Raw genomic sequence first — 17310 nt, 5'->3', positions numbered from 1 at the left:
AGGTGAAGAAAGTGCCTGAGGCTTATAGCAGAATCAAAACAGTTTGCTATGGCACAATGAGAAAAGTCATCCCCCTCTTAAATTTACTAAGTAATTTAACATTTTCATTGAATGTAAATTCCTAATTAACTTAGCATCATTGAAAGCATGAATGATTATAGCAAACCTACGCTATGCCCTGTGGGTCAGGTATTACTTAGGAAAATAGAAAGCAACGATCAGAATGAGACTCAGTGGTGGCCTGCCACTCCTAAGCCTGCTGCAAACTTGATGTTGAATGTAAAGCATTAATATACCCTCCGAAAAGCAATGTACCAGAGGAGGGAGGAGTGCGGCACGTCAGGCTGCAGGATGGCAGCGGGGAGTTAGCACTGCTAGTAACCAAGAGGAGAATAGGGGAGGCTCAGATGGGATGATGCCAAGATGGTTGTAACAACCTGCCAGGGAACGTAAGTCTGTACTTCACATGATCATATGCCACCTTGCATGCATGTTGTAACCCTCGTTGTACTGGCACTGAGGACACGAGGCAAGGAAGGCAAAGGTGGATGGGCATCTAACATAAGCTCACACCTATAGGGGACAATTGCCATGTTGCACACCTCCTCCCACACTTCTTCCCTATTCTGTCACAGTGAGGCTTCAGGAGGACGGCTGGTCCCTCTAAAGGAAAAGCCAGTGTTTTCCCTGAAGAGGCAGTGGGTACATACGAAGAGGAAGGCTAGCTCGAGGGTGCTAGCTTGGGTTTGTACCGTTGTGCTACAGGCTTTCTTCATGACCCTTGCTAAATCATTTAACCCCTGCCCCTTGGGGTACAATGTGGGGAACAGTATCGCTTCCTCTCCGGTGATGATCACCACATTAATGATGGAGTTGTTCAGCGACTGTGGTGATGGGGCTCTAGAAGTCTATTCTGACTGACTCTGAGCTAGCTGTCAAGGTCATGGGCAGCCTGGCAAATGGAGAGCGAGAATTTAATCGACTCACCCACAACATATCTGCCTCAACTCTATTGAAGGGAACAAGGAAGGCGATAGAAAAACACTGATGATCTCACCCATCAAAAAAAAAAAGCCAGGCTCAGATCCAAGATCTCACCTCAAGTGACTTGGTGAATAAAACGTCTCTGGGCAAAAGTCTGCAAGTTTTGACAGTCAATTAGACTGGCAGTGAAGCTGGACTAGTGACGTCGAAAGCAAAATTCAGTCCAATTTGATGTGGATTATAGGGGATTTTGACTTTCTGTAAGAGAAAGCTTTTGTGCTCCACAGACGTCGAAGTCTGAATGAAAAAGCCCTGTACTGAGTCTGCTGCTTAACGCAGATCTGAACAAAACTTTTAGCCACCTTGTTCAGTACATGAAGTGACAACATGCTGAGACTCTCGGAAACTTATGCCTGGATATGGAAAGTGCACTTTCACCCTGAGCTTTGTAAGCAGGGAAGAAACTCTGCAAGAAAGGAGAGTACATGGTGCAAAAGCAGTCCTTACCTGGGCTTTCCTTCTTACATTTTTAAAAACTATTAGAAGAATCTCTGGGAAAAGGCTGATGAAGATCAGGAGGATTATTGCCAGCCAGGTTGATAAAGAAGTCACCATATGCGCAAATACAAAATACATTCTTTGCTGCTTCAGGAAAGGCCTAGAAGAAAAAATAAGAGACAAGTACTTTCAGATATTGCACATGGCTATGGCAGTTTTCCCCTTGGGCGGGTTTCCCAGGAAGATTCAGACCAGAGGTTTTATAGGACAACATTTCAAATGTGGGTGTATTTGCAGCCCCCTTAACACACAGGAGTACACACAGCCTGACTGCCACACATGTGCCCCCGGCTTCTGCTTTCATGTTGCTCCCTCTTCTGCTTCTCCGTCAACTGCCTGCAAGCTCCTGTGACTGCTCTGACAGCAATTAGCTGCTTCTTCCTAGCAAAGGTTCATACCTGCTTCTCTGGTCTCATTGGCAGCTCAGCCTCTGCCTGGCACAGTTGCTCCCTGCTCCTTCTGGAGTTTATCTATCTGCTCCCTGCTCCTTCTGGAGTTTGTCTTTCCCAGGTCTCCTCTTTTCTCTGCCATGACAGCTCCAATGACTCTTCTTATGCTTTGCTCCCCTCGGCTTATGGGCCTCTCCCCCAGCTAATGTAGCGGTCAACTTTTCTCACTTCAACCGGCTCTCTCAGTTGATGGCTTCTTCTCTCCTGCCTCAAAAGGTGGCCTGCTGGCCGTCCCAGCACAAACTCCTGCCCAACTTCCCTCTGCATCTCCCTGAGCACGGGCTGAACTTCATGACCTTATGATATCCCTTCCAGCCTTCCTTTCCTATCATCGCTTGATCTCATCATTGCCAAGTGGTCTGGCATTTTGTTGTGAATTAAATGATTTTATTTGGAACTTGAACTCAGCTAAAGCTTTTTCTGAGATGTCTTCGGATGATGGAAATCCGGTCGCAGGCATCTTTCTGCCTCCCGCGATGACAGCGGGGAACTGACAGATGCTTGCAAAAGATGGCTGCTAAATAAACGGTGACAAGGGTTCTAATGCAGTCGCTGTTTAACGTTAGCTCCAAATATTTAACTGTGCACAGTAAACACACCAGGGGAAAATTCAGGCATTTGAGTGCAAGGAGATAGCCGGTGAGGTTATAGACCAAATCCGATTGAACTTCTTACAGTCCAGACCAAACAAAGCTCACAGCTCTCCATAAAATGACTCGCGTCATCTCCATTTATTTACTGGCAGGCTCTAGGACCAAACCTAGGGCTCAGGATGCCTTCTCCTTGCCACTTAGAGGAATGAATCTGCAATATGTCAAACACAAAGCTGACAGCCAATAAAGTGTCCTGAATGAAGGCTTGTTTGCTTTTTTAAGACATGCTAGCTGAAATCCTGTCTCCACTGCTATCCATGGGAGCTCTCTCATTTCTGTAGGGCCAGACTTTCATGTTCTCTTCCACTGGCTTCATCCCTTTAGGCATCACGTGCTACCAACTCCTGCTCCAGCTCTTGTTTTTCTCAGGATGCACTCTACCTTCACCGTATTTTCTCTCCATCTCTCACTTTCCACCCATACAGAATCAGAAATATTTACCGGGACACCTGACCATTAAGAAAATGGCTTTAAGATGCCACCAGGGAAGAAGCTAAACCACACGGCTGTTGGACTCTTGCCATGGTGCTGTCTGCTCAACGGGCTGCGTCTTTTGTAGACTTTAGCTAGTAGGTATTTGATCATTTTGAAGCTACTCTCCCCCATTCTCCTCTGGCTCCTAGAGGGGAAAAAATCATCATCCTCTGTCATCTTCCCACTCCGCTGCAGCTGGAAGATAGGAAAGTCTTTCTGAAGACTTAGGAAAAACTAGGCTGGAAGCCCTGTTCACACTTGGAAGGTTTCCTTGCAGCCATGTGGCCTAGAAACTTGTTGCTCTTTCAATGAAAACTTATTTTCTGGGCAGGGTGACAGTATTAGTCATGGACAGCCTGCAGCTTGCTATAAGCAAGTGCATTTTTCAAGCTGCAGTGAAGAAGTTCCCAGGCTTCATCTTAAATGGATAATGCATCATTGAATTCCCCTCACACTTGGGATGTCCCTGGAGGTTAGGAATTATTGCTGTGGAAGCAAACATTATGGCAGCTGCGCATTTGGAAACACTTTATAAAGAGCTTCATTAGTAAAAATATAGATTTCAATCGCTGTCTGATGCCTTGTGTGTTTTTTTCTGTGCTTCTGTGTTAATATTAACTAGTATTTAATAGTAAAACACATATTAATTCGAAAAATTAATCATCTTTCCCCCCCTTCCGCATACTATCTCTGAATGCCCGAAGGAATCAAACTCTGTGGGAGCGTTATATACATACAAACACTGCACGTTCTCCTAAAATATGCACATATATACGTATATAGTCATATATCTAAATCAAAACCAAAAGAAAGATACTTGCCAAATGATTCCTCCCCAAAAGAACGAGAAAAACACATAGAAGGCCAAGGAGCCCCAGATCACAAAGTGGTTCATCCAAGTCCAGAATCGAGTATCTAGTGCTAACTGCACACACAAAACAATAGTTAGACATAAATCCATAGTTGACGGTTGCAATGCACACACTGCAGTGCCATGTACGTGATCGACTTGACTTCATCACAGCTGTTCTCATTTCATTTAGGTGCTCAAATGTACTATTCGACCATCTGTTAGCACAGGTCCAGCAATGAAAAGAAACCATGTAGACACCAGTACATGCCAACAAGAGACCTTCCCCAAGAGGTTTTAATCTCCTTTTTTATGATGCTGGTTTGTAAAGTCTTTCGGACTAACTCTGGGAATAAAAAGTGCAATGCTCTTGTGAAGCATTAATGCAGGGGCAGCAGCAAGCTCAAAACAGTGTGGGCGCCTTAATGAGCATTAGCCTATTTTAATGCGCATTAAAGCATCACTAAAAAAGTGCTATTTAGTTAATGCACATTAAAATAGGCTAATGTGAATTAAGCGTCACTTTAAAACCATGCTCTTTAGTTAATGCTTATTAGGACAGGCTAATGAGCATTTTCCTAGTACCTCACAACAAAGGTACTAGGTTTAATGTGCATTAAGTAAAGCACGTTAATGCACATGGAGACGCATCTTCTATTATCTATATTAACCGACCAAATTCCCAGCTTTGTCTTCCCTGCTCTTTCGCCCTGACACATTGCAAGGTTTTTCATAGGGTGCTCTGTGGTGTGTGAAAAGGGTCCAGAGTAGATGAGCTCATAGATCCTTTGGGCAAAAAGTTGACTCTGATCGGAGGGGACTGGACTCAAAGACCCAGGGGACTCCTACCAGCATTATGCTCATGTTCATATATATATATCTATATATATATATATAGATATATATATATCCTACCTACTAGTGCTGTGCCAAGACCAACAGGCTGTCAGCAGAGTATGGGTGACCGAGCACACAACACACTAGTCCAGCTACCTGGTAGAGCTTTTGGGACTCTACTATAGTACAACATTTGATTTGATTGGGATGTGCCAATATTCCTGCTGGGACTAAATCTCGGAGATTTCTGGCTAGAGGGTCTTGCCCCTCTGTTGAATGTCAGACTAATCACCATATTTGGGGTCAGGAAGGAAATTTTACCCCGAGGCCAGACTGGCAAAGTCTGTAGAGATTTTTGCCTTCCTCTGGGTGGGGGGGCATAGCCCTCTTCCTTAGATCTCTCAAGTTTATTTTAATTACCTTGACAGCAGCAGGACACTGCTGCTGTCCCCCTGCTTTGCCCGTGGCAGGTTAGGTTGTGTAGCAGGATTGATTGGGTGGTTTTCATGATACGTTAGACAAGGTTTTGTATGGGATGGTTTGGATACGAATGATCCTGCCCTCAGGCAGGGGTTGAACCAGATGACCTCCAGAGGTCCTTTTAAGCCCTACTTATCCATGATTCTCATGTATTTTTATGCCACACAGCCCCAAGTCATTTAAAGGTATGTGAGCCAGGATTAATTTAAGTTTTTTAAGACTGTTTTATGATCCTTGCATTTCCTTTTCTGACAGCCAAGGAAATGAAGGTATGGAAGGAGAGATGAGACAAGAGAACACACCTAGGCAGATCAGAAAACAGGATAAAAACAGGTATACAATTTACAGAACAGGGACACATATAAACACATTTGCATGCATGCTCTCACGCACACACAAAACCAAGTAAGAATTACAGCCTGGGATATAAATCATGTGAGCTGCTTTCACAGTAAATGTATTACGATGAGTTTAAAATAAAAGGAAAAATGGAAGAACACAAACATAAATATACGTGGAAAATGTTTCTGGTATCTGAAAAGCATAATCTCATCCTAAAGTGTATGTAGGCTTATTTAAAAGATTATAACAGAATTAGCTTATTGGAAATAACGGAAAGCTCTCACCTTCAGCGTGACGGTGAAGACTAATATGGTAAAAACAATAGTTCCAAAGGTCCAGTTTCCAAAAACCTGAAAAACATTTTCAATTATCATATGTATCTCTGGGGGTTTGCTGGAGGAAGAAAGCTAACTACACAAGCAGTAACGAGGCAGGGGGGAGTGGAAATTCAATGGAGAGTGACTATTTCTCTAGATTTAGATCTACAAAGATATACACCATACACTCTCACAAAGCTAGTTGCCCATTACACTATTCCTGGGCCATGCAGTACCATACGAACAATTCACTCGTTGTTGTGACAGCACCAAATAAGTGTTCTACTAATAGCAGTGTTTACGGAGAAGACGCGTCATTTTGACCACCGGGATTTAAAAGTTTCAGGACTTTTACTTTGTGTTCTCTCATAATACAAAGCCAACACGGCAACTGTACTTTTCATGGAATTTTTTCCCCCGTTAGCTGAATGTACTGCTCGATATATTCAAACTAGAACACACTTGTTTTGCTTGCACATACTAGTGACTATGCACAACAAAGAAAAGCAGATACTGCATATCAGTCCAAATGATGGCAATGAATGGGACAGGTGCTTACCAAAGGCTGTCAAGATCTGAATGCATACATTAAAACAGAAAGTGAAATGTAAAAGTTTGAAAAAATGCAAAAAAATTAAAGTTCATAGGAGCGACGAAGGATTCAATCAAACATACGTGGATATCATGAACAATTGCTGGTAGCAGTTCTTACAGTCATAAGCGTTTACGAAACAGGACGTGACCCTATGCATCAATTCAGCGTCGCATATAGATTCAGCCTTTCTGGTTACTGACTCAACATCCTGATGCTAAAACGGTTTCATTCAGTTATAATTAAAATGAGTATATGTACCCAAGGGTATTCGAATTACAGCACAGGGGCTTAACAATGAGCTGAGGTTATAACAACTTTTTTTAAGGAAAATGTTGTATGCATATATGGTCATCCCATGTAAAAGTAACTCAAATTTCAATAGCTATTTTTGAAAGAGCCAGGTTTGCATGGTTACTTGGAAAAGGTGGGTTTCATCCTACCACCACTGTGCATCCAGAACTCCTCTAAAAAAATGCATGGAAGCTGTGTGCGAAATCCGTGGGAGGATGAGGCCTAATGGTTTGAAGGCAGTCATGTCTGTAGGAGCGACTATGGTACCCAGACAGCACAAGCACTTTTAAACTGTTTTCATGGCACTTCGGAAGAAGCTTCATGTATTGGCACTAAAGCAATATTTCATCGTGTGACTTAGTAATCTCAAGTTACTTTTGTGCTGCTAAAGCAACCATGACTTACTTGTTACTACATAAGACACAACAAGACATGTTACACGGATTTATGCATATATATATATTATATAGAAACACACACAAACACACTCAACAGGGGGATTTTTTATTTTTTTCAGGGGGAAGGGGTTTACCTTGCCATTATCTTCTAACGATGAATTTTGAAAAAGATAGTAAACTCCAAAGAAAAACACAAGTCCTTCAAAGGCGCCCAGAAAGGTCCAGTATAAGAAGGGTTTCCATTGTAACATGGCATTATCAGAAATCTTCCTGTGAAGAAGCAGAGGAACAAAAGAATCACTTTCCCTTTCAGAGCTGGATGCAAAGCCCACGTACGCTAATGAGACTCCTCCTGCTCAGCGCAGTGGACTCTGGTCCAAGGCTCTAATTTTCGTGTTCAGGTTTGTGCATTAAAAAGTGAAAAGTAGCTCACTATATATAGAGAAAGCCCAAACTACATTAAAATATAGAAAACTGTTGATCAGAAGGGGTTGTAAATGGGTCAGCATATTACTGTGGTAGCCTCTCAAGGAGCCTCAAATCCTGACTCAGTCCAAACAGAAGGAGAATCACTGCGTTATTACCCAGTTCTGTGCCACAAAAGCACTGTGCAACTTAACACGGGTTAAGGTTTGTGGCAGCTGAAGTTTAAAACAGGATGGTAAGAAAGGAGCAAGCGATGTGGCACTACTCTTGCTAGAGCCTCCCTCTCTCGCTATTCCCTCTCTGTGCTCTGCTCCTTTCCAACACATCGCTTTCAAAGGGTAAATTTCTACAAGTTCGCAATTATTTGTTGTAGATGTTTTGAAGCTGGCATGTCTCCTTTGTCAAGGAAAAGACCTCTGAATTGTATGCAAGGGGTACGGGACACCGAGGCTCTGTTCAGCTGGTTCTTTGGTGAAAGGAGGTAGTAAATTAACTTGCTGTGGGCTCTGGGATGCTTTCACATAAGGGCTCCCTTGCCCTCAGCAAGGCTGTCCTTATATGAATGGGCTCCCTCTCGTGGACTGCAACGGTGACAATAGCCACATCTCGGAAAGTGCAAGACCTTGGCTGTTTTTCCTTGCCCTTTAGCAGCAGACCCAAGAAATACGCTCTGAAACCAGACGAAGGGAGGGATTCCAAACCCCAAAGAAAATTGCAAACACCCTCAGCTTTGAGACTAATTTACAAAGGTAATGCAGTGCCTAGATATAGTCTCCAGGAAAGACCCATTCAAAACCAATGGCATCATGCCTTTCCGAGAGAAGTTTCCACGGATCCATATCATTCAGCATTCTCTGTGGCTGGGATTTTGGGGGTGAGCAGGAGACAGGCTTTACAACGAGAAACACCACCACTGATTTCCCTTCCATTAAAACCAAAAAATGCATGGTGGCAATTTCCAGCAGGATGCATCTTGCAAACGGCTGCAGCACAGGGTCTCTGGCATTTATAGTTTATAACGCAAAGGCTTGCTGACATTCAAAAAATTACGATGTTACAAAGCTCTCACCCAAAAGAGAAATGGTGTACTGTCATTTCGATTTGCAGGGAAAGGTTGTACAAGGAAAGATCAGATCACGCAGGTGCTGGATCAGGGCAATTGTAAGAACTTCTTTACCCCAAATTCTCCTTTGTATTTGCATTTTATGTCCTGCAGCACTTTTCATGAGCAAGATTTGACAGTGGCTCACGACCACAGAGATCTGCACTGCAGCAACTCAGCAATTTACACAGCAGCAGCGCAGCAGCCACTTTGTATTCAGCAACACATGTAAGGTTGTGAATATTAAAGTTAGAGCCTGTTTAACCGAACCATTAATCTGCTTTTTTTTCCGGTTTGCATGTGCTTGCATTCATACTACTCATTACCCAGTCAGGGTGACTACATTTGCTATACACTATCCCACTACAACTAGCATCTAAAAATAATGCAGTGGTATTTGTTAGAGATGAAGATGCCTGAGCACCTCTTACTAAAGCAAGAAAAGCCCCTGCTTTGTTACGTATGCTAACTCATTGAGATACAGGCAGACGACACTTTACAATGGGGGGGCAACCTCTTTGGCAGGCATGCCACAAAATAAGCCCCTGACTATGGCTGAGCTCACTTTTCTAATACTTATGCAAACGTGTTCACTGCTCCCCCACCCCTCACATTTCTCTCCAACCCTGACAATGAAGAGGTGAGTCTGCAAATGTAATGTCCAAAAGCACAATTTTGATGTGTCCAAGACCCCTTTTCAAAAGGAGCTTAAACACCCTAATCCAATTTGAAAAGGGGTCTGAGAGCCCCTAGATCAGTGGTTTTCAACCTTTTTTCATTTGTGGACCCCCTTGGAAATTTCGACTGGAAATGCAGACGCCTTTGAATTATAAGTGAGGGTATTCACATACTTTTGACAGATCGCAGTCATCTTTGGTGGACACATTAGACATAGTCTGCAGACCTCCAAGGGTCCACAGACCACAGGTTGAAAACCACTGCTCTAGATCAACTAGAGAAGTTGGGGGTTTTGATCATTTAACCTCCTTCCATGCATGTTTGCTAACCGCAAACATCTCAGAAATAGTACTTATTTTATATTTTTTTGTAATGATTTTCACTTAGATCAGAAGGAGGTTCGCTGTGCAGCTGAGTGGCCCGAACACCAATCTGGGACCCAGGAGAGCTGGGTTGGATTCTGAGCCTGGCCTGATTTGCCCATAGTCCCTTCCCAGCAGTTAGTTCACTTGCCTGTATCTCATTTTCCCTATGCACAAAATGGGAACAATGGCATTCATTTTGAAGGGCTTTGAGAAGGAGACCAACTGATGGAAAGTCCTGTTTTACAGAACCATCCAGTAACTAGACATAGGCAATGGGACGTGCGAGTAGCACTCTAGTTCCCAGGCATAACTCCTCTTAACACAGACGTGAGGGAGCAAGTAGTGAAACAACGCCACAAGAACACCTGCCTCACCTTTGTGAAGTTGTGAAAGCAGCTGATCAGCAACACTGAACATCACCGAATAAATCCTAGTAACAACCCTTAAGACCTGCTGGAAAGCTAAAGGCAGGGCTGTGTGGAGACCACGCAGGATTCGGTGGTACTTACATATACAGCTGTGGATCTGAGGTCAGAGTTTCAATGTTGATATGCTGCTCCAGCAGGCTGTAGGCCAGGATCGGTAGTGATGTGAAGCAAATATTGTACATCGTAAGGTAAGCAGCATCGTAGAGAGGCTTAAAAGACCGAAAGGGGGAAATTATAAAAAGTGAGTTCAGATGGTGAAACCTGGCCTTCCTCAAAAAAAATCCCAATTTTTGTTCACTGCATACATAGCCCACATCATATTTTTGTCAGGGCACAGAGGGGAGCAATATGATCCGATGAAGCGGACTGGTTAAAGACAGGTGGCATTTACCTGTAAGCCTGTGCTTATTTCTAAATAGTTGGAGGAGGAGAAGGTAATTAGGAACAGTCAGCATGAATTCACCAAGGGCAAGTTATGCTTGACCAACCTGATTGCCTTCTATGGCATGACTGGCTCTGTGGATGTGGGGAGACCAGTGGAAGTGATATACCTTGATTTGAGCAAGGCTTTTGATATGATCTTCCACAGCATTCTCCCAGGCAAGTTAAGGAAGTACAAGCTGGATGAATGGACTGTAAGGTGGACAGAAAGCTGGCTGAAGCATTGGGCTCAGCGGGTAGTAATCAATGGCTCGATGTCTAGTTGGCAACCGGGATCAAGTGGAGTGCCCCAGCGGTTGGTCCTGGGGCTGGTTTTGTTCAGTATCTTCATTAATGACCCGGTAGATGGCATAGAGTGAAGCCTCAGCAAGTTTGCACATGACACTAAGCTGGGAGGAGTAGTAGATACACTGGAGGGTAGGGCTTGGTTTTCAGAGATACCGCGACAAACTACTACAGAAAGGATGTGGACAAATTGGAGACAGTCCAGTGGAAGGCAACAAAAACGGTTCAGGGACTGGGGGACATGACTTAGGAGAGACTGAGGGAACTGGGCTTATTTAGTCTGGAGAAGAGATGACTGAAAAGGGATATAACAACAGCCTTCAATTACCTGAAAGGCTGGTCGGAAGAGGATGGGGCTGGACTGGTCTCAGTGGGGGCAGATGACAGAACAAGGAGCAATGGGCTTAAGCTGCAGCAAGGGAAGTTTAGGTGAGATATTAGGAAGAATGCTCTCACTAGGAGGGTAGAGAAGCACTGGAACAGGTTACCCAGAGCTGTTGTGGACTCTCCATCCTTGGAGGTGTTTAAGACCTGGGTAGACAAACCCTTGACTGGGATGATGTAGTTGGGGCTGGTCCTGCTTTGAGCAGGGGGTTGGACTCGATGTGACCTCCTGAGGTCCCTTCCCACCCTAACTTCCTATGATTCTATGACAAATTAATGACAAAAGGCCTCTTGTGCTCCTGCCGGAGTCAGAAACTACATTCCCAGACAGTTCAACAGCTGGAGGATCAGACTGCCCAATATCTTCTGATTACAAAATTAAATTAAGATCCTTGCCAATAATGAAACCGCTCTGGCAGCCTCCTTCGGATTCTCTCATATAGGAGCCAGCACGTGCATTGCAAAAGCAACTTAAAAAGACATTTAAGAAGAATGTGGCTATGTCTGTGTTTATTAACAGGTTTGTTACAAGGATCTCATTTTGGTAGTGGCTGAACTGTACTGTGCAATACACTTTATCAGCTTCTTTCATCCTTTTCCAGGTCCTTGTGCTCAGGTTCAGCAGGGCCACAGAGAACAGCAACCTTGTGCAGTAAACGGATCTCATTTGGTTATAAGTAAAGGCTAGTTTAGGTCTTCAGACAAGTGAAAATGTAAGCAGTCTGTTTAAATCCTGGATTCACTGGTTCAGGATTGCAGCCTGGCAAGGCAGGGGAACAAAGGGATTCCACAGCAGTGACTGTCACTGCCTACCTTTCCACCAGCTGCTATCTTATGGATAGTACTATTAATAAAGTTCTTAATAATAAAGCTACCTTATGGATAGTACTACCTAATTAATAAAGCTACCTTATGGATAGTACTATTAATAAAGTTCTGCACTTAAAGTGGCCTCTGATGCCACTTTAAGAGCAGGCTCATTTAAAGTTTGTCCTTAGCCCTTGCTCCCTGAGAGATCCTAGCTTATACATGGGCTCTGCCTAAGAAAAGCTGCCTTTCATCTCCATGGAAGTCATTTCCTAATAGCCCGAATGCTTTGTTCTGTCTCCTGACAGCTCCTAGGGCAATACAGAGACAGGAAACCAAAGCACAAACCAAAGACCTTGGGCTGTCTCGAGACCATTTTGTTTTGATGGCCCCATCCGCCCACCTGTCACAATGTTCTGGACAGCAGACATGCCCATGGCTACACCTGGGATCTCATTTCATCAGCTCGTTCTTTTCAAAGTTATGCTGGAAAATTCAGCTTCTCTACCTAAATCTGTGAGTGAGTCTTTCAGGACAAGGAGACAAATGGAGCAGCTCTGATCTTTTAGAAGGAGAAGCGTTCTCCAAATGAGTTAATGACAACACTGCTGATAAAAGTCTCTTGTTAGTCTGGAAGAGTGCCATCTGTGCTTCGGTGATGAAAACAAAAGGAAGGATCATAAGGATCTTCCTTTAAAGACTTCGACCTCCAGAATCTATTGCTTAGCAACTAAGCTAGTTTCCACTGGCGACTTTAATAGAAATGGGTTGTTATCTATGAAAAGCCAACAGGTTACCAACAGGATAATCAAACCAATGTCTTTTTTTTTTTTGGAGCTTGATCCTATGACAGATTTTGGGCTGTGTCTTTAGAAACTCACTGTGGGAACTTACCTGTTGTGAGAATCCACAGAAGAACTGGTACAAAAACTGTGGTAAAATGAAGCAAAGGTTCTAGAAAAAAATGAGAGAGAGAGAGAGATGCTAGTCGAGAAGCATTTGATGTACTCAATATTGATTTGACTGCTAGAAATAAAAACCAAACTGAATGTATTCAGTTTATTGACTTATCAGGACTGGCATTCACCATTTTAGCATCAGGCTTTAATATTTATTTGCAGGAACACAGACCTGGACCAAAATGTTAACAGGCTGTGTACACCTTGCAAACATACAACACCATGCTGATCTAGCTAATTTACAGACGGGTAGATGAAAATCAACTGATTTAGGAAAAAAAAAACTTTAATGGACTTTACTGTTGATGGCAAAAAACCCATGAATTGTGTCAGATGAATGCAAATCCTTACCTTATAGAAGAAATACTGTACAAGGTGTGCAATTCTCACGTAATACAAATGCCCATGTGCTAGTAGTAGTTTTCTCAAATGCTTAAATTTTGGAACAGCATAGTCACTGTTTCTTGAAGCTTGGCGACCTTCTTTGCCTTTTATACCTGGACAGGACATACATACGGTGAGTGATTATCCGTGTACTGGAACTTAGATTTGGGATGTCTATAACAGTGGCTAAGACATCTTAACCATTCAAGCTACAACAAAATCCCAGGAATGAAGGCTTTCTGATCCAGTAACATCTGACATGTCTCCCCCTCCCCTCTCACCCCAAGTCTCTTCTTGTTTCACAGCAACAGTGGGTGGAGGGCAGTGGCCAGAAGGCGATGAGACTAATACTCCATGGATCCTCTTTGTCTTGCTCAGCAGCCCAGCCCTCTGTTTCTGAGCTCTTATCCAAGAGGCTCTCAAAAAGTGAGCTTGGGGAATGCAGCTTATTGCAAAACAAGCAAGCTGGGTCAGTCTGGCCAGCACTCAACCCTGTGATTCCACATAGTCTCCTTGTTTTTCTCCAGATATTTAGACCACTAACACCATCGCCTCACAGAGCAAAGTCCAAGACAACCAGTTTTGCTGCACCACGAGACATGCTCAGTGCATTATTACAAGGAATGCCTTTCACTGAAGCATAACAAGACACTGCAATTGCCAGTAAGGAAGCTACCATTTCTTCCTCCTTGGTGACACATGAGAAGCTTTCTTTAATATTTCCACTGCCTCTGACAGCTATAAAGAACATTTTTAAATAGTTTCCAGTCTGAGATCAGTCAGAAAGAAGGGGCAGGCACGTCCCCATGACTGAAAATGAGCCCTTAGGTACTAAACTTTTCAATCCTCGGTGGTGAATTACAACCAGCTGGGATCAGCAAAACTGCAAAGCAGACATCTGGTTCAAAAATATGGGCCAATTTGAGCTCAGCAAGAATACGCCAATGCAAATCAATGGCAATCTCAAGGCCACAGCTACTGGTGAGGAGGAGAGAAGAAAGTTGCACTCCTGATTCAGACTGGTTTGAATCCGGCTGAATCCCCAGGCCTGTTTCCATGGATGACAAGAGGAAATCTCCATCAACTTCAATGGGGACTGAACAAGGCAAGAGTGAGGTATAACCAGAAAAGCAAGAGGAAGGTACAACAAAGGGTGAGGGGGGTGGGGGATTTGTTTCATACTTTCGTTAGGTTGTGGGCTATATTCCCTCCCTGCCAGGCTTGGATGGCTGAGCTCACTTTGGTGACAAGTATACAAGTGTTAACACCCCCACTCTCCCCTCCCCAAGTATCTTGTGAAGAGATGAGTCTGCAAACAATGTCTGCCAGACCAAGAGTGCAATTTTCAAAAATGCCTAAGACCTATTTTCAAAAGGAACTTAAACACCCATATCAAATTTGAAAAGGGGCCTGAGATCTCCTGTATCAACTAGAGAAGCCAGGTGTTTTTGTTAATTGACCTTCTTTCCATGCATGTTTGCTAACTGCAAACACCTTAAAGGCCACAGTAAATGCTATTTAACTTATATAATTTGCAATGATTTCTGCTTAGATTAGAAGCTGGCTGGATGTGTGGCTGAGGGGCCAGAACACTCCCCAGGGGTCAGGAAAATCTGGGGCCCAGGAGAGCTGGGTTGGATTCTGAGCCTGCTCTGATCTGTCCATGGTCACTTTCCAGCAATTACTTCACCTGCCCATGCCTCACATTTTCCACACGTGCAAAATGGAAATGACACTCATTTCAGAGTGCTTTGAAAAAGAGACCAGGTAATGGAAAATCCTGTACAAAAAATAGATACTTCCAGATCTCTCCTTACCGATTCCAACATGCGCTTCCAAAATCATGCTAACATCATTGGCGCCATCTCCTATTGATAGTGTTATTGGACTGCCCTTGGTGCTCTTTACCATCCTGACAATCTAAGGAAGTAAATACAACACAGGTCAGTGCAAGCATCCCAACAATCAGTGCATGCAATGTCACATAAGAAAGACCCTGTTTCTCAAGGTATAGGCTCAAGCCAATGGTTTGTCCTAGCCAAACAGCCTTCCAGTTTAATATAACTAAGGCATGCCAGCTCCTACAATAAGTGGCACCTCTGACTCTGCAGTCCAAATGTCAAGGCACCCATTTACAGGTGGGTGCAGCCTTTGGCATGATCACAGTAATGCACCTTCCCCGCTCTACCAAGTTGCCCCAGCAGGTGCCTAATTTCTGGGTGACACCCTGGACTCTGCAGACCCAGGGAATTTGGGTTCACAGGACATCGTAATGTAGCCTTTCCAAACAAACTTGAATAATAATTCAGCACAAGCAGCTACTGCCAGGAGTCTGCAGACTTGCCAGCTTTCTCCAGGAGGATGAAATACAGTAGGCATCATTTCAACATAGCAACCCAAACTCATTTGCGCAGGGTGGACACTAAGAAGCCAGTCCAACCAGACCCAGGGCAAGTCAACATCATCAACCTACGGCCAGAGGAACTGCAGAATCTCTTCTCCCCACCCCACCTTTTTAAGCTTTTTAAGAGACAGGCATGAAGAAATGCACTCAATCCATCTGGAGTTTCATGAGCAGGAGCCAGCATTGAAAGGATGAACACGTGAACCAATTAGAGGATGGGGAACCGCAACATCTCAGCTGCTCCATGGGAAACGTCCATGTGTCCAAACTAACCCTAAAGTAAGAGAGACCTAAACCAAGGCAGTTTACTCCTTAATTAAGCCAGGCTAAGGTTTGGCTTTTGCAAACTACAAGGTAAGCGCAGGTGCACGAGCAGTCCCAGAGCAGCCAACGTGTACCACCTCTTTGGAATTTGCTGTCATTTGTCAACCCCCTAACGCTGCAAGGCAGAAAAGACAGAATTTACAATAAATTTCAGCACTTTCGAAGCCTTGAGCTCCATTCTGCTCTGAGTACAAGGACATGATTCCCAAGTGTTCAATGTGACAATAAATCACACAGCAGCTGGTCACATCCTCTGTACCTGGAACTGGGCTAGACACGTTGGTTTTTATACTATTGCCATTACCACTGGTGGAGGGGAAGTCATGGCTTCCCACCCTCAGATCTTGGACCAGAATGAAAGAGGCAGACTCATGCATCTGCTTATTTATAAACTATGTGTACTTAACTGTTTCCTGAACTGAATTTAAAAAAAACAAGCCTTTAAAAATTCGTCATTGAAAAACAAGACTGGAACAAAGAAACCAAAGTATGTAAAAGGCTTGTACTGAACCAGAAGAAAGGGCTGCTGTTTATTGACTGGGCAGAGACAAATCTGATCATGTTTCTTAGTGCCCTGAAGCTGAAATAATCAGAGGGCCTGAAAAACTTGCTGGAATACTTCTGGGGACACTCCCCATGGGTAAAGGAAATCAAATGGCACCTGCCAGCAACCCAGCCATTGTGACAGGTTTTTCCAATTTACGGTTTTACATAAAACAAACAAAACCATACTTCTCCAATCCTTCAGTACTCCATATGAAAGTACTGAACACTTGTTCCCATACAAAAAGCAACAGCGTTTTTTGCTTCCTGTGGGAACCTTTAGCAGCCACCAAAAGCCCTGCTGCATAGCTCACACCCAAGTCAAGGAGCAAAACTCCCTCTTGACAGACAGCCAGTACAAGAGGTGTTCATACCCATGACAAAAAACGAGAGCACTTGATGTAGATGACTAAACACGGGAGGTGGAGTCATTTTCTATACATGCTGGGCTCAAAGTCTGGGGCAAGGTATTATAACTCCTTAGCTGCTTTATCCTATTAAATGTTTTGTAAGTAATGTGCCAAGCTGCCTACAAAAGGCTCCATGGGGCAC

General features: G+C 43.7%; 1 protein-coding gene across 8 annotated transcripts in view; it reads right to left on the bottom strand.

Annotated features, from left to right (window-relative positions):
* Positions 1-17310, bottom strand: part of ATP11C (ATPase phospholipid transporting 11C) — a 97142-nt gene that overhangs the window by 10796 nt on the left and 69036 nt on the right. For all 8 annotated transcript variants that reach the window (XM_059732875.1, XM_059732876.1, XM_059732877.1 and 5 more), the window contains 8 exons: positions 15305-15407; positions 13455-13600; positions 13039-13098; positions 10309-10436; positions 7363-7498; positions 5912-5977; positions 3940-4043; positions 1492-1642 (listed from right to left, as the gene is read on the bottom strand). In XM_059732875.1, the coding sequence (XP_059588858.1) occupies positions 1492-1642; positions 3940-4043; positions 5912-5977; positions 7363-7498; positions 10309-10436; positions 13039-13098; positions 13455-13600; positions 15305-15407 (894 nt within the window). The remainder of the gene's footprint in view (positions 1-1491; positions 1643-3939; positions 4044-5911; positions 5978-7362; positions 7499-10308; positions 10437-13038; positions 13099-13454; positions 13601-15304; positions 15408-17310) is intronic.

The sequence above is a fragment of the Alligator mississippiensis genome, chromosome 8 (genome assembly GCF_030867095.1).
Source record: "Alligator mississippiensis isolate rAllMis1 chromosome 8, rAllMis1, whole genome shotgun sequence".
Taxonomy (NCBI): Eukaryota; Metazoa; Chordata; order Crocodylia; family Alligatoridae; genus Alligator; species Alligator mississippiensis.
Note: the sequence above shows the minus strand (reverse complement) of the source record. Positions and strands in the feature narration are given on the sequence as shown.